Consider the following 26975-nt stretch of genomic DNA (forward strand, 5'->3'; position numbering starts at 1 on the left):
CAGGGACGACCGGCACAGCCTGGCATTTTAAAAGCAGTGTGTGTTACTTAGCGTTTGAGAGTTTTTGAGGTTTTGAATGTTTGCTTTAGCTATAGTTTGGAAATACACTTGAATCCTTGCCGACATAGTTATTGCATATGGTAACCTTTCGTGCAATAGAAGGTTGAACCTTCAGTTTTAACAATACAACACACATCACTCCATAAACCCAACTCTACCTGAACTCATTGTCTTTCACGTTGAGACCCATGAGTCACCATCAAGGACCATTGCAACACTAATGGTTCATGCATTAAAGCATTTGGCATCCATCTGATTAAATGAAATGGAGAAACGATGAAAGTCTGAGATGCGAGCGACCTCTGTTAATGAGATAGATGATGAAGTGCGTGACGCAAATGTTCTTTGATATCACAGGAGGATCATGTGAGGACTGAAGATTATTCGGCCGGTGAAGCGTGCAGGTATTTGTGGCTCATGCAAAGTTATTGCCAAACAGCTGGAGGCCACTTATAAAACCAAATCACACTTTGGATGAGGTTATAAAAAAGTGAAGCTAAGTTAAATGTAGAGTTTGGTTTGTTCATTATTGCATGAGATATGTTGCACAGGTTTGTACCAGTTTACATGCATTTTTAATATGCATGAAAAATACGAAGATATGAAATCTGAAGAAATATAAGCAATCTAAAGTGCATTCAAAAAATACGTTTTTATCAGTATTTGTGTGCATTAAATATTGTATTAAAACCACAACCTTTACATCTCAATGCTTTGCAATTGTGCCGCGGGAAGCTCAATAAAAATGCACGTTTTATACTATAAATAATGTTGTGTCTACTAAAAATACATCTAGATTTATTGAGTGTGTTTTTCTTTCCATTTGTTCCCTATTCATTTATCTAAGTATGCTATGGGACAGATGAATCTAAAAGGTGCAGTTCCTCATATGACCTATAGGAGGCGGTGTTTCTACACTCTATTAAAGCACTTGGTTTCTTGGCTACAGTCCTGCTTTGTACCAGCTGTCTCGTTTAAGTATGACACCAAACAGAGATTTATAGAGGGTTGGGAGGAAGACAGAGACACCTCATATAATAACATCCTCCATCTGAACAATTAAGGGCACAATGGGGAAATGCTTGTGTACTAAAAGGATGCACTTGGTAAATGACAAGCACACGCTTCGTCCATTCGGAATGATGCTGCACAAAAGTGGCAAGCACGGATGGTATTGACTGTCGTCATTTGTGGTGTAACTCCATCGGGGTACGAATGCAGCAGGAGGTGGGATACGGAGGGTGCTCATTTGTCAGGCCGAAGCGCATCAGTGGAGCGTGAACGGCACACATGAATCGCGAGGGCCCCGGTCCCACATCCCGCACCCGCTGTCATGGTCCCGTCACATCCCCAGCCCCAGGCATGGGGGAAGGTTAAGAGCCAAGGCCACTGGGAGAGTTAATGGTGCCTGACCAGAGAGACACACACCTGCTTGGCTTACAGCACTATCACCGTGCATTGTTTCTTTGGTATGAGTGTGGAGTTGCGTTTTGCAGCAACGTCTCAAGTTTTGCTCGGATAGTAGGATCCACGAGACTCTAAAAAACAAGAAGCAGCATGATAGCAAAAATAGTGTCATTTTTCTATTCACCAGCTACTTTTTATCATGAAAAGTGTCACAAAATGCTACACTCTTGAAAGAAAAGGTGCTTCACTCTGCTGTTTTTAGCTAAATGTGACCCTGGACCACAAAACCAGTCATAAGTAGCAATAGCCTTTGTATGTACATTGTATGGGTCAAAATGATCGATTTTTCTTTTATGCCAAAAATCATTATAATATTAATGGGATACTTCACCCAAAAATGAAAACCTTCGGGTTGTTCCAAATCTGTATATATTTCTTTGTTCTGATGAACACAGAGAAAGATATTTGCAAGAATGCTTATATAATTATAGCTTTCCTGTGGCTCAGTGGTAAGAGCATGGCGCTAGCATCGCCGAGGTCAAGGGTTCAATCCCAGGGATTGCACATACTTGGAAACAAATGTATAGAATAATGCAATGTAAGTCGTTTTGGATAAAAGCTTCTGCCAAATGCATAAATGTCAAATAACCAGACTACCATAGTAGGAAAAAAACAACTGTTTGCTGTCCTACATTCTTCAAAATGTCTTCTTTTGTGTTCAACAGAACCAAAAAAATGATCAAGTATTTTTTCCTATTACGGGAGTCAATGGGGGGCAAAATCTGTAAGGTTATAAGCATTCCTACAAATATCTTTCTCTGTGTTCATCAGAGCAAAGACATTTATACAGATTTGGAACAACTCGAAGGTGAGTAAATGATGACAGAATCAAAATGGTGAAAGATGAACATGGGGATGTCTCTCCTCTAGTGTGTTTACAGTGGACTGAATTCAGTTTAGATCCAGGCTCATCACACCAGGCATCTCTTCTCACTGGAATATCACCCAAACCGGACATAATTACGGCCAGCTGGGTTTGGGTTTTAAAAGCATGCATAAATATACAGCGTCTTAGTGAACGTGACATTCTGTGGGTCAACCATCCATAAATCAAGATAAACACTCGTACACAAACTGTCAGACGTTCAGACCGCAACAGCTCACGCTGGTGTGAGTTTATTGAAGGATTCTGTTGGGAGTAAATACAGAGGAGTTTACTTTGTACTTTGCTAACAGTCACTGAGCAACACGTGTGTGGAGGCTTTTGTTTTTCAAGCCAGCCTAGAGGAAACTTTTATATCTCCGACATTGCCCAGGGGACAAAAAAGGATAAAATTCTGTAATTCAGAACCTGTATGACTCTCTCTTCTGTGGAGAACAAAAAAAGATATTTTGATAAATGTCTCAGTGGTTTTGTGTCCATACAATGGAAGTCAGTGGGGTCCAATGTTGTTTGGTTACTATCGTTCTTCAAAATATCTTCTTTTGTGTACTGCTCCAGAAAGAAGGTCATACAGGTTTAAATGAGGACACTTGAAAGCCTTTTCAGCATAACTTACAGATGCCAAACGCAAGCGTGAAACAAAAAAAAATCATTCAAAGCTTTCAGCCTCGGTCTGTTCAACTCGTATTTCAAATCTAAACCTCACCGGTGAGATCACAGAGGCACATTATTCACCAAACGCACAGCAGATTGAGAGCCGGGAGAGGTGGTGTTTTTCAGAAGCGTGTTCGCCCGGGCCCCAGCACCTGCCAGCGTTCGCATTCTCCACTCTCCATCCCAGCGCCATTAAGCAATGGGAAGCCATTGATTGTCGCCCCGGTTCTAAAACACTGGTGGCAATTAAAGGGCGACGTGCTGAGTTTGTGCCTTAGGCGACCCATTGCCATTCAGAGTCCAACAGGACCATCAGACCCTGGTGTGACCAATACTTCTCTTCTCCTGACTGGCTCTTTGATTAATGCTAATTTCTCAGCGGACACAGGGCTGTAATCCCGCTCGCTAATTACCCGCTCATTATGGGGCCAGGCGTGGTCCAGGCCCTCCATCACCCTGGGCTTTGTTACCTCTGCTTTAGCCATGGCCAGGGGAGGTGTGGATGCCTCCATGCCCATTCATGTATCACATTAGTGGGCCGGACCCGATACCGGACTCCTCTGAGGGGTATTATTCAAGTAATCTGTGATACACTGACCAGACACGGGGTAATTTATCCGATGTGGAGTTCCAAAAGCCCGGCCATTAGCAAAGCGGTATGGTAATGCACAATGAGCTGCATCGATAATCACATGCTGAGACTTTTTAGTTTTAAGACATCTTGGAAACCCTTAAAACTTGAAATGATTTATGATTTATTACGTTTGTTACAATTTTTGTTATTTATTACGTTTAGTTTTACTTATTTAACCAAACGTATTAAACTGCCATGTTTTGGACCCCATTGACAATCATTGACAAAAAATATTTTTATTTTTTGTATTGCGCAAAAAAAAGGAGAAATGCATATTTGTTTGGAATGCATTCATTTTTTCATTCATTTCCGCATGAATTATACCTTTAAATATTCAGTAAGTTGGACAGCTTTGCAAAATAGACCCAAATATAAAGCCCGTATTGCACTACTAGATCAATTCAAATGCATAAATGTACAATAAATATGTACATTTAGAGTACAAGAGTTTAAATCTTTTAGAATTTAGGTAAGGAGACTGCAGAGTGATACGAGAGAAACTTAAAACTATTACAGTTATAAACTAATATAAATGATATAAATGGATTGTCTCTAGTGTCAGATATACAGCATAGAAGTATAATACAGCATAATATTAGACAAAAAAACCATCAGATCATGTCAAAAGGGTTTGTCTGAATTCGATAACAAATTTTTGCTGAAATGTACTTTGACTTTAAAGGTTATTTGACTTACAGTAGACTTAAGACAGTTTGAGACATTGTAATGATATAGACACGCTTGTATTTTGGCCGGACCTCTGACCCGATTTTATGCCAGGGAGCACATTTAATTTTCATCGGTCTGACAGAACTGACAAGCCAAAGACACTGACATGGAGAGGATGAGAAAGTTGAAGAAAATTAGAGAGACCGGAAAAATAAACAAGAATGATTAACTTGAGTGGAGAAACAAACCAAACTGAAGAGATTGTGAATAAGAGACCTGAAGTGGCTACAAGCTGTTCCTATGATCTCTCTGTTAATGTCCCTTTAAAAAAACAGCAATTTTCAGTTAAATAGCAGTGCCTGAGGCGATAATATGGTAATAGGTTTGCTATCACCCAGGGCGAACTTTTCTCCGCCGTGGAGAGGCCTGCCGGGAACCCTTTGATAAATGAGCCACGGTAACCCCGGACACGCAGCACAGGTCTGGCGAACACAAAAGAGAACAGGTGTAATTGTTGCATGACCACCAACGGTTAATACTTTTAAGACGCCCCCTTAACTATCCTGTATAGCACCATACCGCAATTGAAACAAACAAATTGGAAAGAAAAATAAACTAGCTCACTGTTTGACTGGGTTTATCTCTCTAATGAATCCGGGATTTGCGTTTTTGCCAAAGCTCACACAATCCCTTTTTCCTGATTTATTAGTTTAAACTTCAGGTGCCCTCCACTCCGACTGCACCATTTGGACGGGCTTAATTAACTCCACCTTCTGTCTGTGAGAACTACACTTGTTTGAACATGTTTCGGTTGCTATCTCTAAAACGAGTTGATCCAGACGTAAGGTGACATCTGTTTTGAATTTGAGAAGGCGACACCCTGGAGTTCACACTGATGGTTTGTGGAAATGCATGTGTTGGATTGCAATCACAACCACTGATTTGGTTATCGCATATCTGAACATCCAGGATCATATTTAAAGCTGTAATATTGAATCGTGGCCAAATTGTTAATGCAGTTTTTTCATATTTAATAATAATGGGAAATGTTTGGAACTGAGGTACTGTAGTCAAATGTGTTGTAATTTTTAATAAAGAAAAAATGGGAAAAAAAAAGTTTTACTAATAAACTTTTTTAAACTCATTAAACATAATTAACATGTATATTTAAATATATATACATAAATTAATTCATATAATATTAATTTTTTTATGCATCATTTATTTGCTTTATTTTTATTTATGTCTACCTTGTTTACATTGCTTGATTTACTTCATGTTTTACGTTTAAATATTAATAGAAGATCATAAACACTTCAAAACTGTGGCTATATTTGCTCTTCAGAAAAACCTTTCATGAGACTAAACTACACCTCATATTCCGTCGCAAAAAAGTACATAAAATGATATGATTGCATGATTTTGCATTGTTGCAAAATGACATGTTTTCACTGTTCCATCACATCTGGTTCATTGTCGTTATGAATGTTATAATCAACGTTGTTTACTTCTACTACCAGTGTGATCATCAGAACACGTCTGGCCATTCACGATTGTTACAGCCGTAGTTCCATATTAGCACGGGCACCGGATTGTTGTCTTTTCAATATCCCGTCTTTTCCACGCTGCATTCGGTTCATCCGTGGCATTAACGCATGAACCGGTCCCGCTCGGAGGCCGCAGCCAACCATGTCGACAACAGCGCTCCCCGAGCCGTTTCGCACGGGATTACCCTGAACTTTCTAAAGACTTGTTTTAATTCATGTGCATCTTTACTAAGCTCTTCACAAGCATGTGGTCGCCGAGTGTGAGGGAAATTAATTATCTTTTTTCACTGAATGCCTTCTAAATCCCAGATTAGCTCCTCTAAGTCAGTGTTCTATTTATGATCTATGGTTTTAATACGGCACTGGGCTGCAAAACTAGAAAAATGAGAGCGAGGAAAGAAGACACAGCGTCTAGGTGCGCAATATGAGTATGCATACTAGAAGCAGTTCGCACACCTGAAGGAGTAGAGACTCTCACGCGTGACCTCCTGACCTTTCGGCCCTCGTTACGTGTCATAGAATGGGTGCAGCCGGGGCCGAGCCCGACAGAAATACGAAGCCCCGTGTTGCTTCTGCATTATTCACGGGGCCTCTTGCGGTTTCGTTTTAGGATTGCGTCTCGCCCCGAAACCCAATCTCACGCTAGCAGCGTTCCCCCGAGAGAATCCAAGTTCACTGTCGCACCACTTCTCAGTGAAAGTGAGAGAAGAGAGGGGGGTTATGGTCAGCAGCTTTGCTCAGGTAGAAGTCTCTGCAGCACTAACCTGCTTTGATTAAGGTGCTCTCAACCACAAAAGTGACACTGCGAGATATGTCAGATGCGTTTTAGCAGCGATTCTTTGTTGTTTGCGTACAGGTGCTGTAGGAATTCAACATTGGGATATTTTATTTGAATTGTACTGTATGTTGACAAAACTGTAGAAACACCTTAGTGGTAACGTTTGGAAGCTTGTTTTGTAACTCACCCAGTACTATTCTAAGTGATTATACTGTAGTTTACTAAGAGTAAAACTATGAAAACATTTGTTCATTGAAATCAAATAACATTTTGACCTAAATATTATGTGGAAAAACTTTAAACAAAAATAAGAAATGATGCCTTAGCAAAGAAACAAGAAAATAAGTTGAAGTTGTTATTAACAATAATAATAATAATAATAATAATATGTTTTTGTTGTTTTTAGTATTATTATTATTATTAACATAAATTATGCATAATTAAATTATTCAACTTATTAAACTATTGATAATTTAAAACTAAACTACAACTAAAATAAAAAGACATATATAACTTATATAAGCAATATAAAAATCATATAAAATATAATAAAACAACAAAAGCATGCAACAAAATAGCTAAAAAATAATCAAACAAAACGTAAAATATATAAATATTAATAAAACTACAATAACAGTGAAAACAAAATAAGGCATATCTAGGGACAGAAATATCACACTTCCGGTTTCGACTAACACAATCCAAACCAAATGCTTATGAAATCTGATTTGTTTTAATCAAAACAGTCCGATTATTTTTTTAAATGTTTTTGTTTACATGATCTCTCATGCTGACCATTAATTGGTGACCGAGTTACAGTATAGATGGTTTTATCGGACGCACTGGCTCAAAGTTCCGGTCTGTTTTTGTTTGTCAGTCTATATCATTTATATTAAAAGTCTAAAATAATTTATATTATATCAAATTTACATTAATTATAATAAAATAATCTACTCTACAGGGTCGTTATTGATTCTTTATGGAGGTCAACCAGAAGTTAAGTTTGGGCCATATAACGTTTGTTTATGTTATTGCCATTGAAACCATCTACAGTATAAACCAGTTATTATCTAAACAAATAGATCAGTCATTGCTTGCCCGTTTCCTTGAAAAATGCTACAAACAAAATGTAAAAAGTTCGCTATTGTTCAGCCAATCAGGCTTTCTCAGCGTACACATTTACATCATTTCCTTTTCAATGCCCTCAGCAAACTGTTACGTTTGTCCAAAATCCTATAGGTACCCAAGAGTCCCTGTGCTAAGCAGGCTCTCATTCCACGTCCCCGAGCCATAACTACATCTTTCATAGTAGACCACGGGGCACTTCAACATCAAACGAGGCGTGCACACAAGACACCAGCATACGAGAGAGAACGCCGGCAGTGCAGCTCGGGCCTCCATCTGCGCTCAGACAGCTGGCATCAGCAAACTAACCACAAAGTGCCTGGATTACTCACATCTCCTCTTAAAGCTCCGCCGCACACTTTGTACTCATCAAATCATCAGGAACTTTTTCTGGATAACCTCGTGTATAAAAAATTGTAGCGGTTTTGACTACAATGTGGACATCAATGAAACAAACACAGAGTTTTACAGCATTAGCGTCTTTATTTCAATTTGTTTTTTTTCCTCGTATTTGTCGTTGCATAGGAAATGCACATCTTGCTTTTAGTAATTGAGTCGATGGTGGTGGCGCACACTAGTGGTTCCAAGAAAAGGGCATGACGCTACACAGAAATGACAAAGGAAAAGCTGTTCGAAATATTTGTGATTAAGAATTTATAACAGAATAGAAAGGAAAAGTCACAGCTTAAATACAACAGCTCCACCGAGCTAGACATGGAGCTGGTCTCAACACCAACAGTGTCAAATAATCATTTTCTCTTCAGTAAATGTATTAGAGGCACAAGGTTTTCGTTTTTTTCGTTCTTTTTTAGATTGTATTTAAAATGTCAATATATGGCGATGCTTCGGTTTGGGGTGGAGATGTATGAAATTTACAGGATGATGACGGTAATGGAAGATTTTGTGGTAGAGCTTGTTGAAAGTTGCTTGAAACATCACAGCGATTCCTGAATCTTTCACACGTAATAGCGGGATTGTCTTTTTTTACATTTAATGACAGGGTCACAGTTCTGGCTCATGATACCAAACCAGACTAAACATTCTAAATGTCTCTGTACACAATTTCAGAATTCGTCGATTTAATAAGCATATAAAGGAAACAAATACGCTAGGAACCAGCCTTGTGCAGTCACGGTTTGGGTTAAAGAAGATTATAGACCTTACACTTCCTATCGGGGTGGCATTTGATGGCCATGGATGCTTTAGATAAGCAGATTCAGCTCAGGTTTAGAGGTTAATTCTGACTCTCGACAGTGCTTGAGAAACTCCCATCTGTTGTCTTCAAGCCAAACATCTTGTTTGAAGAATTGTCCAGGGAGCTACATGCAACTCAATGAAGGCCTCTGCCCGCAATAGTGCTGAATACAGCTATAATGCAACCACCGTTGTGTCTTATTCTGTTGAGATTTACCGGTTAGAAGAACCAAGCGTGGTTTGTTAAACTGGGACCAGATTGCAACTAGGGCAAGATAACTCCACGTCCACTCAGTAAAGATTGTCGAGTGTGGGAACGTATGGACCGAATGCACGCCATCAGGAAATGCTATGGATCTTTGTGATTGTTGGAGGTGATAAAGAGCTACAGCAGGGAATGGATGAGGTCTTAAAAATGTGTACCCTAAACATCAGCTGGAAAATCTAAAGTTGAACTTAAGTCTGTTGAGTCTTGGAATATGACAAGTTGGTTTTACTAGCTTGGTTAGGGGTATAAAACACAGTACTTATTCACCCTCATGTCATTTTAAACCTATATGACTTTCTTTCTTTTGCAGAACACAAAAGAAGATATTTTGATGCGCATTGGTAATCAAACAACATTGGCTCCCTTTGACTTCCATTGTATGGACACAAAACCACCAAGACATTTCTCGAAATATCTTCTTTTGTGTTCCACGCAAGAAAGAGTCAGATAAAGGTTTTGAACAACTTGAGGGTGAATAAATGACAATATTTTTATTTTGAGGTGAACTATCCCATTAAGCTATCAGTCTGAGTTAGATTTGTCCAGCATGGACTGCAGTTATACTGTAAATGTATAGCAGTAAACATTGTAGAGAAAAGTAAACAGTAACTGTCGTAAACAACCGAGAGCTTGTACAACCGAGATTTTATAAAAGAAGACCGAGTCGAAGCAGAGCTGGGTTTTTACAGATCATCTTACATGTCATGTTCATAACAGTTTACTATGTGATTATGGAGGTGCATGCAGGTTATAGTGTGTGATTATTGACAGGTATAATCTGAAGGATATGAGAGACAGCAAAGGCTACTGGTGTTGAGAAAACTCGAAAGGATTACAAACTGTTAACTGGTATTCGATATTCAGAAGAGCAATATAATACAGGTTTTCACAGGCACTACATTTGATCTTTTTAAATATATCAGTTAAAATGCTGGTTTGCGTTTGTTTTCATTTTCCCTTCGATTCGTATTCAAAAAACAGGAAGGCAAAGGCGCGGGTCGGAAGTAGATACCAAACTCTGATTAGATTAGCGTGTGGTCAGTGCATAGTTCTCATGCAGATTAGACTGCTATGCGAGCAGAAAGCAGGGTCACTCACAACGGTCTTCATTTCCGCTTCACTTTATCGGTGTGACTTAGCACCTGGTCATGACTCGTAATGCGGTTGCTCGCCCGCAATCAATGCATGCTGGGGTTATTCATGACGGCATGTTGTTTGAAGCTAAAAACCCATCTAACCATACCATCATAGTCGCTTTTAACTTTCTAATCTAAGAAACGTGTTAAATAGTTCAGCAAAAATGACAAATTCTGTCATCATTTACTCACCCTCTTATCATTTCAAACATGTACGATCTTCTTTCTTCCGCACAACACAAAAGAAGATATTTTGAAGAATGTTAGTAACCAAACAAGGGCGGTGCCCATTGACTTCTATTGTGTAGACACAAAACCACCGTTCTTCAAACTACCTTCTTTTGTGTTCTGCAGTCATACAGGTTTGAAATAACAAGCGGGTGAGTAAAGGATGACAGAATTTAAATTTTTGGGGAAACTATCCCTCTATTAATGTGGTTGTTGCGTCAACCCTGTTACCCGGAATATAGAGAGGAACAAGCAAACTAGAGCGAAACACAGGTTCACAAAGTAGTCAAACATGTTCTCAAGAGGGACGCATGGGCTTGTATTTGATTGACTAATATTTGGTTTCGGCTCACTTTATGATGAAATATTACCCTGATAAAAAGACGTAATTCTGCCGCTTTTCTTCGATCGTTAAATGCTTTTTATTTTCAAGCAAATGAACACGATATCAATGCCCACAAAAATGGGGACGTAAAAATGCTCAAGTCATCACGTTTGCAACGCGGGACCTTTATTCAACCCTGTTTTAGAACAAGCAGAAATTCACAGATTATGACTATTTTTTAGGGGTGTTAACCTTAATGAATGGAACGCAGTACTTGATGATAATCAAAATTTCCATCTTTTGGTTATCTTCAATATTAGCATTAAAAGGACCGTTGAATGTGGAAATGTATAACATCTTTTCTTCGTAAAGGGAAATAGAGTCGGGTTAAGTTACACCTTAAAAATACAGCTTCAGGATATTGTTTGATTATGATAAGAAATTGATAAACCGCTTGTTATAAATGATGGCTATTTTTTATTAACACTGACCACGTGATAACGCTACGACAGTCTAACTGATTCGACGTTGACTGCCGATTGTCCCAGGTAAGAAAATGGGATGATCATTTCTAGAAAAGCATTTGTGGTGGTGGTGGTGATGATGATGAATGCATCTGGGATGCTGTTAGTTTGCAGGACATAAATGTGTGGACCTCATACCTGGACATCATACGGCTTGTTTGTATAGTATTAAAACGATATAAATGATCGCCGTGTGAGTTATGGTGCAAGTTTGGACCCGAGGGCAAGACATTAAAACTGAATCTTTCACCACGTGTGAATGGAATGATAAATATCTACATGTAGACGTTATGGCTTCATTGATGCTCTATTGTCACCGACCTTTCCTGTAATTTAAATGTGTGTGGTTCATGCGTTGGTGGACGGTGGGAGAAGATGAAGTTGAAAAGAAAAAGAATCATGTTGCATATCAAGCGGTTTATTTTCCTGCATGGAATGGTAAACACAAAAAGATGCCTAGATGCATTTATAATAGGGGCATCCTTTGGCGGTCTATGTCAATACCTTCTGCCTAAAACTAAATTTTAAAATGCATAAAAACGCTCTCTTACCAACATCCTCAGAATGATCTAGATTTAGCTTCATCAACACTGATGCAACAAAGAACCTTCAAAACATCATACAGCATACTTGTAACATCCATTTACAATGGGGCTTTTCACCTCAGTATCCCACACTTTTCAAGCGTAGGAATACTTCTATAACCATCGAAAGAAGAAAGAAGTCTTTAAATACATACAAAAAAGCCAAAAGGAAAATAAAAACAATGTAGGAAACGGGAAAGTTTTCAACTTAAATCCAGTTTCCCAGAGGACAAACAAACCAGTTCTATTTATGTGGCCATAATACAAACAATCAGCAAATTCACAACACTAGTTTTCCTCATTTAATCAATGTTACAAAAGTCCTGCATTATAAAATAGGGCAGCTTTAAAATCAGTGTAATTAATAAAACTATACAATATAGAAACATCACATCTCCCATACTCAGGTGCGGCCACCCTGACTCTCTTCTCCAATCGTTTGCTCGCATCTCCCACGTTAGCTCCACTTTGTACCAAAAAAACTAAATAACACACGACACGAAAAGCAAAACAGACTGCCCAAACTATTGCTTTTAAATTCTTTTTCTCTTTTTTCTTTCTTGAAAAATGGTGCAATTTTGTCATTATCTTACACACACAGCCAATTTCATTGATTAGATGCTCAGCTGCTCGAAACAAAAGTTTTGTGACAACAAATAAAAAGTATCCGTGCAATTGTGTTTCCCTTCGCTCTTTTAAGCCCTGGAAGCTTTTTTTGTGTGATTTTTCTTTCATTTTTTAATTTTCACAATTGTCATTATTTTATATTTAGTGCAGACAATTAAGTAATGCCCAACTCTTTTCTAAAGGGTAGGCAAGAACAATAACAAAACAAAATGTCACGCTAGAAAAAAAAAAACGAAACCCACACAAGTGTAACTACAAAACCATCACATCAGATTCCTGGGAAAGTCATTCCTGTCATTTTTCTTAAATGATATGAGCAATAGAAAAAAACAGGTAAACAATGAATATAGCATGGAACCAAATGTACATCAAAAAGTGGGCAGATTTTAGTCCTGGACGTTTTCGCTCTTGTCAAAAATGTGTTTCCTTGTTTTAAGGCTTATGACCAAAAAAGACCAAAAGTTTTCCCAAACATTTATGGTCACTTGTGTCAAACGCAAAGAAATGAGAAACCCGAGAGAAGCTGATGATGACTTCATGTCACGTTCTCTTGTGGTGGGTATGTCATTATTAAAAGAAAATGAAATGACTAATGAATGTTTACATGAGTGCAAGCAAGTATTGCATATTAATAACTTTCCTCATTTTTCAACTGGGAACAAAACAAAAGAAAAACAGGAAGACGGAAATGAAAAAGTAGTAGACTCCATATAGAAATTGCAGCAACATCCACAAATATCAAAACACTAGTGTTAAATCAACAATGTGATGAGAGAGGGGTAGGGATAGATGTTGTAAGTGTAATGTTGACACATAAATCTCAGTATTACTCATATTCTGTACAAATACTCAGGAAATGATTGACTTTCGACTGATTGAAATGTAAAAAGATTCATTTTAAGGTCGTGTACAGCATTAGGTGTTAAAATAGACTGAGGACTGACAATAATGACGGTGACAGAAAATGTCACAATGTTACATTGAATATTATAATTAGTGTTTATTTAGATGGGCGTCGCGGGCAGCAGAACGAATTTGTGCTAGAATCGTTCACATTTTTACGTGGTTTTAAATAAAGCTGCAATCTGTCATTTTTATAGTTAAAATAGACAAAAAAACGAAAAAGTTATTAAGCAAGTACATAATAAAATTAGTGTTCAAACCTCTTGATCTTTTCTCGATTTACAACGATAAGCTTATAATAATGATTTCTTTCGTTAAGTTGTTGATTACACAGGAAACGTCAGTTTGTTGTCAGTTTGATTTCAACACATGTAAAAAAAGTACGTTAAGTAACCTGATGGCGATATAAAAGCAAAAGTTACGATTGCAGTTTTTACATTACTTTAATGATTCAGTGAACAATTTAAGTCAAATTCGCTCCGCTCGCGTTTCAAGAACAACGCCCCCTTTCTTAAGTTACTTCACTATAAAGGGTGGGGTGACGGGGGGCTCAGAAAATATTCTCCACACTGCAGCTTGTGCAACACCTCTGAACTAGACCATCGCTCAAGGCACATTGATGTGGAACAATTGTTTCGTGCACTTCGAAGAGGGGAAATGAAATACACTCAAGATATGAAAATGATTGTTCTGACGGAAATAACGAAATGACGACAAGCTGAGAAGAGTCAGAGAGATGTTTAGCTGGCTGATTGTGAGAACAGCAGTAAAAATTCCCTTCTTAAGGGATCAAACGAATACTTTATCGGCAAGTGCCTGATGTTGGGATTACAATACTTTTTCACACTACTTTAACTCTACATAATCTATGTAAAAATTTGTCACTAACACTAGAACATGCAGGTTATTTTATTTATTTTTTTATCTGTACTGAGCTTTGATCGACGGTGGATGAGTCGGCTGTAAGTGTATATATATATATGCTTTGTATAAGAAACAGTCGAAACGCAAATAAATGGTACGAAACGAAAAATACGGCAACAAAAATAGTTAAATTGCATGCCTGGGAAGTGAAGAAAAGATTTGTTTGGATGAGTTCGCGGTTTTGTTTTTCACCTTTTTGTTTAGCATCATGTCTTTTATTGACAACCTGTGACTATGAATAAGAAGCTGAAGTGCTTCGGTCTGAGGAACGCTTTGGGACAGCTCTCCATCAGATTTAGGAAAAGATTTGACGTCCTTTGACCGTTTTACGTTTATTTAACATCTATTTTTATCACCTAGATTATGTGCTTCATTAAAATAAATTAATGAACGTATTGTTTTAAAAACAAACTACCAACATGCTCAGAAACCTTACAAAGTTGATTGTTTAAATGGCGTCTTAAAGGGATATTTGAGCTACAATACTAACAAAATTACAAGATAAACAAAAGCACATTAAAAAACAACAACATAAAAAGCAATTACAGCTCCCCTTATTTCTCACAAGGCTATTTGTTCTATTTGTCTCTTTACGTTTATTCTTTTTTACCCCAATATTTTAGAGTCCTGGAGGTGTGAACGGACTAGGAAGAAAAATATATATTTATATATACTTTTCAACAATCGCTTCAACGATCTATCTTACAAAGATATTTAACAATCCAACATCTCTCCACCGAAATTGCACTTTCCTCAATTCAATATTCACGGTTCACCTCGATCAGTTTATGGAAGCTCAAACCTTCGCTCGAACCTTTGTGTTCTCTGCAGCGTGCGACAGACCTGTAGCTGGGGTTTCGTAGAAAGAACTGCAATGGTTTTGTACGAAAAACAAGCGGGGAGACGTTTCCAAACGAAATCTCCCGTAAAATGACCTGATTGATCAAACATCATGAGCTCTTCATTGCCTGCCCCGACATGACGCAAAACACAACGAATGGGAGGATGGGGGGGTTCAATGGTGTCTGGTGTCGAGTCCTTTGAAGTTTGATTTGACATGATGATGGTGATGATGGAGGTGGTGGAAGGGGAGGAAATGGTCCTGGCCAGAAGACGCAAACAAGTCAAGAGATTTTAGCTGGTGGTATCTGACCCAGGTAAAACCTCCGCGCCCGCCAACCGCCAACGTCCACCAAGTAGATCCGTCAAGACACAAGCGAGGAAAAGGCAGAGCTTGCCAGCCTGGAGGTGGTTGTGGGCTCGAACCCTTGGCCGTAGACTGAATTTAAAATGACAGAAGGTCTTCATCCTCAGGCACAGATGAGGGAAGCTCTTTGATTGCGATGCGTTACGTTTTCCGAGTCAGTCTTTTTGTGAGGGTGAACCGAACAAAACGAAAAAACAAACAAAAGAAACGACAAAAATCGTGCATGTTTCCGAAGCTCTTCTTTTCAAGCTCCACCCTCGGAAGAGCCGGTCAGGTACTATATATGAATATAGGCATATAAACCATACATATGGACTATATAGATATATAGTAAGTGGGTGTAAGCGAGTTGAATCGATTCCTCTTGATTCCAGGGCTTGGGCGGGGTTCTGCTGGAGCCATGCTGTGGGTCTGTCCGGTACTGGGGCAGCAAGTGGCTTCTCTCTGTTCAGACTGGTATACATGGTTTTGCGGGTCGTACTGAGGGGAGACGGTGGGGATGGTCATGTGACCTCTGGAGCGGCCGGTCTGTGTCAAAAGTCTTTAGCCCAGGTACCACTGCAACGAGAGAAAAACATTTGGTGAGGTTTGATGCTCATAGGTTAGTTTGAAAACAACACAATGACTTAAATTTGGGAATTTCTATAGTAAAAGGGATGGAGCACCCTCACGTTGTTTGAAACCTATCTTCTGTGGAACACAAAAGAAGATACTTTAAGAAATGTCTCGGTGGTTTTGTGTCCATACAATGGAAGTCAACTGGGGTCAATGTTGTTTGGTTACCAACGTTCTCCAAAATATCTTCTTTTGTGTTCTGCAGAAGAAAGAGGTGCTTGACTCTCTAAGGGTCTCCATCACAACCTTTCACACCCAACATTGTTCAAGTTCCCACCCATCCGCTCCCTCTCTCTGTACTTCACTGCGGAGCTTTCCAGAGCAATGCCGTCCCGCTGCCGGAGTTGGTCTCGAGTGCTGAGGTTAGCTCAGTGCACCACTGTAATCTTTCAGTGAAATGGGCTTATTGATTGCCCTGCTCCATTGTTCATGGGTGTCATTCGCCCCCCCCCTCCGCTTTTCCACTCCCTCTCTGACTCTATTCTCTCCTCCCCTTTCCGACTTCCCTCCTCCTACCAAGTTCAAGTTCATGCTGGTGTTACATCATGTCTGGTTGCCACGGACAACCAGACGGCCGTATACGTGACTATCATTTGCAAGACCGGGCCTTCGCTCTCTGTTCCTCTCTCTCTTCCCTTCTCTTTTAATATCCCCTTTCTTTTGCCTGCTCCGTTCTTGCTTTTCTCTCCAGCTGGTGGATCTGTTCGAGTGATCCGGCCTGCTGCAAACACACACGCTATAGTTTCACATGCCCCTCCTACTGTTCGGCTCCTGCATACACAAACCCACTGTCTCCCAATAAACAGCCATGATTAATTAAGGCTGACGTGACTTCAGCCAATCAGAGAGAAGTCTAGCTTTGAATTTTAAAACAAATGAACTAAAATGCGTCAACAACAACACATCTTATGACAATTATGATTAAATTCATTAATTTATTTTTAAATAATATATTTGTGTCTATATCTACAATGATAAAATGAAAAAAGTATGAGTTCAGCCAAAAGAGAGTTCTTTCATTGTTTACTCATATTTCACGCCATTCCAAACCTGTATGAGTTTCTTTCATTTGCAGAACACAAAAGAAGATATTTTAAAGAACGTTGGTAACCAAACAACATTGACCCCCATTGCATGAACACAACACCACTGAGACATTTCTCAAAATATCTTCTTTTGTGTTCCAAGAGTCATATACAGGTTTCAAACAACAAGGTGAATAAATAATGACAACATTTTAATTTTGGGGTGATGTATCCCTCTAAGAATGATTGACAGCTTTATAATGCATCACAAGCTTCACTGAAAGTGTATTAGGACTAATACGGTAAATAACTTAATAAAGTTAAAAACAATTAAATCAATCACTCTCGCTTGTCAGATTCAGAGTGGATTCTATCAGGTTGGAAACGTCCCAGACATCCGCGCGGAGGGCTCGGGCTTACGGCTCGTTTAAATTCTATTGCTCACCGCAAGCGCAGCGGAGAAACTGGAAGGTTAGTTTTTAATCAATAGAAGTTGCTGACTCTGGACTTCTGCGCTCCGGTGCAGTGCAGCTTCCTCGTGTCTTTGTCTATCGGCTCGACCGCTCTGAAACTTTTCCTCCACCCCCTCCCCTCCCGCCCCGTCCTGAGAAGACGTTTGGAGACGGGGAGCGTGCAGGGTTCTCTGTGATATGTAACTTTGTGGACGGTGGGGTTGTGTTGCAACACAGGGGCGTGTGCTGACAGTTGGGATTTAGTCTGCAGATATGCGGTGAGCAGGAGTGTGGAGGACAGCGAGACAGACGGAAGGAGAAGAAAAGGTGTGAAATTACAACCTGTCGTTTTTACGTTATTTCGTAACTGGAGGGAATCGACAGAGTAGTGAGAATTCCTGTAAAACGTTGTATGACTTTCTTTCTTCCGCAGAACACAAAAGAAGATATTTTGAAGAACGTTGGTAACCAAACAACGCTGGACCCCATTGACTTCCATTGTATGGACACAAAACCACTGAGACATTTCTCAAATTATCTTCTTTTGTGTTCCATATACAGATTTGAAATGATATGAGGGTGAATAAATGATGACAATTTTTTTTTTCGGGTGAACTGTCCCTTTAAAATTTCTGCATTGTTCACATACTAAGTATGACGAATAACAATGACGCTTGCCTTAGCAAGTACTGCTAATATATCTTTTCACTGGCTCTCAACTCAACGAAAAGTCTTTCAAAGTCCTTTGCGGCGATGCGGAATTATCGAGCCGGAGAAATTAAAGTGGTTTCGCACACATCACTTTTATGGACTCTCTACTAATGGACGATGTTAAGATTTAATTAGGGGTGACAGAACCTAGATCAGTATAAAAATGTAAAACATCGAGTGTAAAATCACTTTTTCCTATGCTGCTGCAAACTCTTGAACTGTTGCATTGTGGGATAGCTCATCACGAAACACGCAACAGAAAACAAGAAGCCCATTGCTGAACAAAACAGAAAAAGAAGTCGTATTTTCTTTTGGCCACACAAGTTGGCATAAGGCGCGACCACAAAGCTGACAAACGGCCAGCGCTCCACACGCCCCCTTCCAGTGGCTGTCGTCTCATCACGGCCAAGAATGAGAGAGTGAGGTGAAAACCACAGAAACCTCCTTTCCCTGGTGTTTCCATAGACAGTAAAGAGCAGTACATGGTGCTTTTGTGCGGTTAGATGATTACACCCTTGTTCCCCCCTCACTCTTCACTCCACAACCACACTCCCTGGCCTGAGGCCTCGTTTCATTTTTTTTTCGATTTTCGTCACCTTTCCCGAACCCTGAATCAGGAGGGGCTTGCAGTTGGACTTATGTAAGACGGGTCGGCTGGTTCTCTGGGTGGAGGTGGTCTCCACCGCGGAGCTCTGCACGAGGGAGGGTAAACACATGAAGGGTCAGGGGTCTCTGTGTGCAGCTGCAGGGTGTGTAGGAAGGGAGGAATAGTGGGATTGAACCTCCCTTTGCGCTCGATCTTTCCGTGTATCTCTAAGGGGGACGGAATTGCGCCGCGGGCCTGGGAAGAGCGAGAGCGGGAAACCTAGAGAGACCCAGAGATTCACGGAAACAAAACCCAACGGTTCGAAGGAGAACAAGACGTCCCACGGGCTGCACGTCGTAAATGACTCTTTCTTCAGTGGAGCACAAAAGAAGATATTCTGAGAAATGTCTCGGTGGTTTTGTGTCCATACAACGGAAGTCAATGGGGGTCAATGTGGTTTGGTTAGCGACATTCTTCAAAATATCTTCTTTTGTGTTCTGCAGAAGAAACTCGTACAGGTTTGGAATGACATTGAATGATTTAATTATTTTTAATTATTTATTATTTCTTTAAGACATGATGCATTTCAAGCATCTACAGAGTTAATAGTTCAAATTGAGTTCTAAAACAACAAAAGACACACCATGATGAGTCTTGACTCTCACATTTTCCAACAGTTTAATTTAACCAGCTCATTGAAACGGATTGTCCGGTCACACTTATTCACTCAAATGAATGGGACCTCCCAGCGCCGGTGGGGTTGGCTTTAAAGGACGTACGTCAGCGGTTGTAATTGACGGATAGATAGCTGTACTCTCCACCCATCAATAGCCTAAGTGTCCCGTTTGAAAGCCTTCAAGGTGAAAGCTGTTTTAATGTAGCGAAAGGATGGAGGCGGAGGGGAGATTACCTCATGCAAATACAAGCACAGTACACACATTACAGCACATCTGCTACAGCAACACTTATTCATACGAGTATGAACGCATGTGAAAGGTGAAATCTGGGGATAGAAAAACAAGAACGTTGGGTGAAGGAGACCCTGAAAAAAATAAAGAGATCAGAGGAGATTGTAGTGCACGATCTATAGAAAAGAAAAGAGAGAGAGTGAATGATAGAGGGAATCTTCGTCTGGTCCTTTAACTCCCTGTCAATGGCAGGAGTAATCTCATCAGCTCGCAAGAGCGCTGAGTCAGCGGCCACGCTAAAGTGCCTGAGGATGAGTGTCATCTCAGAGGAATTCAGCCTCATGTAATGCAAACCAGCCCGGGCCTGGAGAGCAGTGCTTATAAAAGCCATCTCCAACCCAAACCGCCCAGCCGCGTATTACAGCTCCCCACGGGAGCCTGCAGACATTTACTACATTATTTATTTACATTTTGCCATCAGACGCTACGAAAAAAAGACAGCGGAGCTCGGCGGTCCATTAGACGACCCCAAACAAACAGTTCACACCTGTGGGATATACACAGAGTCACAACGATTATGAGAAAAATCGCAATTGTTGTCCATAATTTCACCTGACATTGTAGAAGGAATTATTAATTTATTATTAATGAATGATTAATATTAATAGAATAAGAATACATATTTACAGGACATGGTGAGACATTTTTTATTTTAATATGATTCATATATTTGTTAATAATACTTTTTTTCCGTTATTTAAATACTTTAAAAAAATTCAGCATAAATATCAATTTAAATATTTAATTAATTAGTTCAAGAGAACTTACACTGAAATAAAAGGGTTATCCTAGAATATGCAGACTACACATCCGAGCTGAGAAGTTTGTTTAATTTCTTTAAATGTAATCCCTTAGCATTAACAATTTATTCAAAGTTGAAATAATTTAGAAAAAGTCTGAACAGTAATGGACTGAAGCAATAGACATGAATCGAATTACTTTCATGTATTTTCATTACTTTATCTTATAGGGCTGTGTATCGACAAGTGCCTCCCGATACATATCACGATAGATGGGTCACGATACAATATATTGCTATGTATTTCGATACGATACACATTTGCGATATATTGCAATATTTTAAATAAAAAATGTAAAAAGTAGAGCTAGAAATACAACATGCTGTGCACCAGCAGGGGTTTTCTGTAAGGATACATGTAAAAACATCCCTTACCTCTGCAGAGTGGCAATGATGTGCGATGCATGGACCTTTAGATCAGAGGTTTGGGTTCTCAAACTGTGGATTGCACCCCTCAAGTGGGTAGCACAGGGGAATAAGGTGGCTCGCGCAAGTCACTTGGCTGTTGTGGTGCATTACAGTTAAAACAATGAACATGGGCAGTATGAAACCTCTGGTTCATCCGTGCTGTAAATGCGCTGGTGTCACACCCATGAAAGCACAATAAATGTCAATGTCATTGCGCTGCAGTAGCCAAGTGACTTGTGTCATGACTTGCGAAGCCTACAAACAGCATTATTTTATATAACTCATTCTTATATTTTTCGCCATGCTCGCTTCCACTTACTTTTGGCCGTATGTATATGACATGATTTAAAGAGCAGGTTTCATGAATCTCATAAAATTACCGGCATTTCAGTGTGTAACGTAGCTTTCCTTCAATTTTGATGATCTGCAAAGTTGTTATTCCAAAAAGTCCATGATAAATTACGATATTGGCTTCCAAAGTAAGGAGTCGACTCCGAACCGCCCAAACAAATCGTTAGGCTTTCGAATCTTTTGAGTGTAACATCGATACGTCACAGTGTAACGCATCAGCACAATCCCCGCCTTCCCGCGAAACAGGAACACTCTGACCTGCCCACTAGCACTTCAGGTAGTGTTGCGTATACAACATGTCGAGGGGACGCTGTGTTTTGTGCTGTGAACGCAAATGTACTTTGTTTTCGCTGCCAAAGGATGACGATGTGAAACATCAGTGGTTACTTTTTTTTCCCCACGATACCACTGCAGTACAATTCCAACCTTGTGTAATGTGCTCATCATTTTACCGATGACTGCTTCTCAAATTTTGGCGAGTTCAACGCGGGATTTGCCAGCCGCTAGACCCTTAAAGATAAGTTAATACCAACTTTATTTGGACTAACAAGCGTCTCAGAACCACAAGCTGTAAGTATGATAAATACGTTATGTGTACATGTTAAATTGAGTGCTTACAATATACGTTAAAGTAATTGTGCTAATCCGTGTTGTATATTTAGTACAGCTGTAGGTTTCCAGGTAAACAACATATAAGTTAACAGTGTTACAGTTTTAATAATCCAACTCTTACCTAATAATGTGGCGGTTATTGTTGACTGTTGTCGTTCTACATGTCGTAGTATTGTACAAACTGTATCCCTTTATCGTTTAGTCATGGTAGCACTTTGCTAACGTGTCTCACATTATGGTTTTTTCAAGTGTGCAAAGTTTAGCTGTGGTCACGATCCCCTTCAAACAAAACGGTTTGCTTGTCATTATTTTAAAAACGGACTGCAGCACTATATCATTTTATTATGTAAAGGTGTGTGCATTATCTTTGGAAGCTCTCGCTAACTTGCTCAGTTACTCCCCTCTGTATAGTAATGATCAACTTTTGGATAGAGCCGTTGTTGTTCTCCCACAACTATGACGAAAAAAGATCAACAGAAAACAATAGTCTGAATGGTTTATGAAGATAAGTTTATGAAGATAAAAACTTTCGTCTTTGTTTACAAAAACCTTCCTGAGGTAAGAACTGTGGTAATGAGCGTTTCGTTTCTGACACGCAGTGTATGAAGAAAGACCAATCACAACTGATTGGGCCAGTTGGCCAATCGGAGCACACTGGACTCGCAGTAGGGAGGAGCTTAGAGAAGTGGAACATTTGAACAGCTTCGGAGGAATCGTTTAGGGATCTTTGAGAAATGGATAGATACTAAATGCTTATTTTAAGAAAATAGCACCGTTTTTTTACCTTTGATGCATTTGAACATGTTGTTGGGGACTCTAATACAACATTAGGACACTTACAAAAACCTTGAAACCTGCTCTTTAAAAAAAATATCGATAGTAGAGGTATCACTATCGATACACTATCGGAAAAAAAAAAATTGCGATATTTTTGCACAGCCCTATTATCTTAACATTCGTAATCATAACTTATATTTACAAATTTATTTAATTTGTGCAGTCGCACATGTTCATAAGTGTGTATTGGATCGACGTGGTAATGTTCGCAGACGTGTGTAAAAGAGAGAACTAGTCTCTCTCTCTCTCTCTCTCTCTCTCTCCTGTTCCACCAAGGCAGATTTGTGGAAGTGTGTGTGAGCTCGGACAGAAACAGGAGCCGGTGATTTTCTGGCGGTGTGACACAGAGCACAGAGCTGAAATCAATCTTGGGTAATTAATTTGTGTGTCCGGCAGTCTGGCGCTCTGCCCTCTTCTGGCTCCTGGAGGAAACGCACATAAACCCTCCACACAATAATCGAGCCATCGACTGCAGGCTAAACAATTTGCTGACGCAACAGCGCCATTAGAATTCACTTTAAACAACACTATTAGGCATGTACTGCCTCTCTCCTTTTTGGTTAGCAAATGTTAAGTTATTATGAATCCGAGTAATAATCGTTAGGAGTTTTGCGAGAACGTCTCGGCGGACGCTTAACTACGGCAAATTGACACAGAGGACAAGAGTCAATTACTGATGTTATCTCTCCCGCATGCTAACATTTATAGGAAGGGAATCCAAGGGTGTTGGGAGTTCTCGTCCTAGCCTCAACGGTGCCGATTTACAGCCGTGTGTGTGTGAGTCACACAGTGCTGCCTATCAGCGTGTCCCATCACACGCTGAGTTCCTCCCAGCGCGTTCTGATTAAAAACGCTGTTTATGAATCATTGCTTTATCAGCAGCGCTTCGGGACCGGGGTCAGGCCGCAGTCTCCGCGCGCTGCGCAATTAAACACGGATTACGGGCCTGTGCGTGTTTGTGATTTTGTACGTTTCATCTTGCACACAAAAAATGCTAACTGCAAACTCGCAACACCATTTATTTTACCGTGGCACTTCAGATTTATTGTCCACACACGTAACGCATGCAGATGGCGGATATTACCGAGCATGTGCCCATGTGTGTAAATGTGTGAGAAATGCCCCTTCTCAGGGCACCGTCCCAACCTGCCCCCCTACATCCCCGCATGTGGTGCCAACCTCTCCATCTCCGAGGGCAATCGCCAACAGCTCCCATGGCAGCCAACCCCTCCCTCCCTCGCCTTTCACTGCCCACCCCTCCTCCCACGGCAGACCCCTCTATCATACCATCCCGTCTCTCTTTCTCCCCCTGGTTACCATGAGCAGGCCGACAGGAATGTTTATAGTTAGGGTCACGTCGTTCTCGTCTGCCCGTCGCTCTCGCTGTTTTTTTATAAGGCGTCCTCCGAAACACGACAACTTCCGCAGGCAACTTTTGTCTTCCCCGCCCCGGGGTGTTCTGCGTAGGCTTACGAGGCCAATGAAATGGTGCGACCGAACCCTGCCGTGGGGTCACAGGCTTGTCAATATGGCCGGTCTGAGACTCATACAGTGCTTTAATATAACCTCACGGAGCGATGGCTGTCTGTCTAGAAGGAGAGCGGTTTTATTCTCATGGGTCTACATCAAAAGTCATTTTACATTTTATTTAACAAACAACATTATAGCCTTTTTCAAACACACACGCACTTGTTATGTTGCCGTTTAAATAAATATAAGAAGCTAAATGGCCTTTATCGTAAACAATGGTGTAAGACTACAATAAGGTTGTATTTGTTAACATGAATAAATGCATTCGCTAACATGATCTAACAAAACTAAATATCGTTTTTCGGCATTTGATAATTTGTATCAATGTTATTAATGTCAATACAATTATTCATGTTAGTTCACTGTATTAACTAATGTTAACAGATACAACAAATGTATGTTTTTTGATGTAATAAATGTATCAGTAAATACTGAAAATTACTATGAAGTAAGTTACTAAATGCTGTAAAAGTTTATTGTTAGCTAATGCAATTACTAATGTTAACAAATACAACCTTATTGTAAAGTTTCACCAAAATGTATGAAAGCCAAAATTAGCCGTGAAAAAACTGCAAATGAAAAGTAAACTAGACAAACTAAAACAGGGTATCTACAGGTTTCTGAGAGTTAGATTTAAGACTTTTTAAGACCTTTTTAATACCGTGCAGAATGAAATTTAAGACCAATTTCATAGCAACAAATTTGCACTTCCCCATGGCTAAAGCTCAAACTTTTCTCCATGTGGTAATGTCCAGTCCACTCACCTAACGAACCCCCCGCGAACGTGTTATTTGTTAGTTGGTTCCGCCTATTTTGTTCTGCGTGACAAATAGACGTACATGATTTTAAAACGAAAATAAAATCTTCTTTACAGTGTCGGTTCGACTGCATTTCTAAGACCTTGGAAACGCAGATTTAAGATATTTGAATGCTATTTAAGGCCTTATTTTGACATTATGGAATTTAAGACTTTTTAAGACATTTTAAGGATCCGCGGACACCCTGTAAAATAAAAATAATCTAAATTCTTTATGGTCTCATTTAATTTAGTCACACAATTAGAGTTTTGGTAAAGAACCACAACGAGTCTGAAAAACAACCAAAAATAAGAAAAACAATATTAAAAATAAGAAAAAACTAAATACACAACATCTAAATGTTCAACTCCAGGCATGACGACCAGCAACACAAGTTGACCCGTGTAAAATATATACAAACAGATCTAAAGATATACAGATAGAAAGAAAAATCTAGAGAGAGAAGAGAGGGGGAGAGAGAGCGAGTTAGAGAGGAGTAATAAATAAACACAAACAATAAATAATAACAACCCCTCCCCACCCGCTCCCCTCTCCTTCAGCCGGCCTGACAAACACCTGCCTCCACTCTACTGGGGGATGCGTGTCTTGCGGCCTGCGACACAGTCAATAAATCGATGGAAGACTGCTGCAGGGCTCCGGACACACACACACACACACACACTCTCTCTCTCTCTCTCTCTCTCTCTCTCTCACTGTTCCAATCTAGTCTTTAGTGTTTACTCTCTGTGTGCAGTATCATCTCTGCTGTGTTTCTTTAAAACCAGTTCGGTTTTTGCTCTTGTGAGGTGGTGGTACAGGCTGCATTTGTCACACAGATGTGTGTGTGTGATGATTAAGGTTACAAGCAGCAAAGACACTCCAGAAGCTATAACATTAGAAATGAAAAACAAGTGCATGTTTATGTACATCTACAGAGAGATCCTAATGTGTATGAACGTATTAATAGCAGTGACCCATATAGCGTTTTAAATAGTCATAAATACAGTTATCTAGAGAGCAGATACGGTTGATGGCTGAGATACACAATACGTGTGTATATAACAAGCTATTACAATAAACAGTGTCTTACATTAGCCACGAAGAAACTATAGGGATTTCATTGCATTCGTTCAGGCGTTGCATAAGTGAAGCATAAAGTGTCCAATCATGTTATCTGTTGTTTGATTTATTCACTTAAAATAAAACTTTTTGGAACACAAAAGAAGATATTTTGAGAAATGTCTCCGTGGTTTTGTGTTCATACAATGGAAGTCAATGGGTGTCAATGTTGTTGGGTTACCAACATTCTTCAAAATGTCTTCTTTTGTGTTCTGCAGAAGCAACAAACTCATACAGGTTTGGAATGACATTAGAATGAGTAAATGATGAAAGAATTAGCATTTTTAGGTGAACCGATGTGTGCAAACGTGTGCTTGTGTGTGAGGGGTGACTGCGCCCCCCGTACGGCAGAAACTTAAGTCAGAACATGCCAATTACAAATCACCTACAAGCTCTCGTACTGAAAAAGAGGTTTGCTTAGAGTCGGC

The 26975-nt window shown here is 39.8% G+C and overlaps 1 protein-coding gene across 8 annotated transcripts in view; it reads right to left on the bottom strand.

Annotated features, from left to right (window-relative positions):
- Positions 1-8454: 8454 nt before the first annotated feature.
- nfia (nuclear factor I/A) overlaps positions 8455-26975 on the bottom strand; it is a 142520-nt gene continuing 123999 nt past the window's right edge. For all 8 annotated transcript variants that reach the window (XM_057325982.1, XM_057325981.1, XM_057325986.1 and 5 more), the window contains one exon: positions 8455-16295. In XM_057325982.1, coding sequence (XP_057181965.1) covers positions 16281-16295 — 15 coding nt within the window. In that variant the 3' untranslated portion in view covers positions 8455-16280. The remainder of the gene's footprint in view (positions 16296-26975) is intronic.

The sequence above is a fragment of the Triplophysa rosa genome, linkage group LG25, assembly GCF_024868665.1.
Source record: "Triplophysa rosa linkage group LG25, Trosa_1v2, whole genome shotgun sequence".
NCBI lineage: Eukaryota > Metazoa > Chordata > Actinopteri > Cypriniformes > Nemacheilidae > Triplophysa > Triplophysa rosa.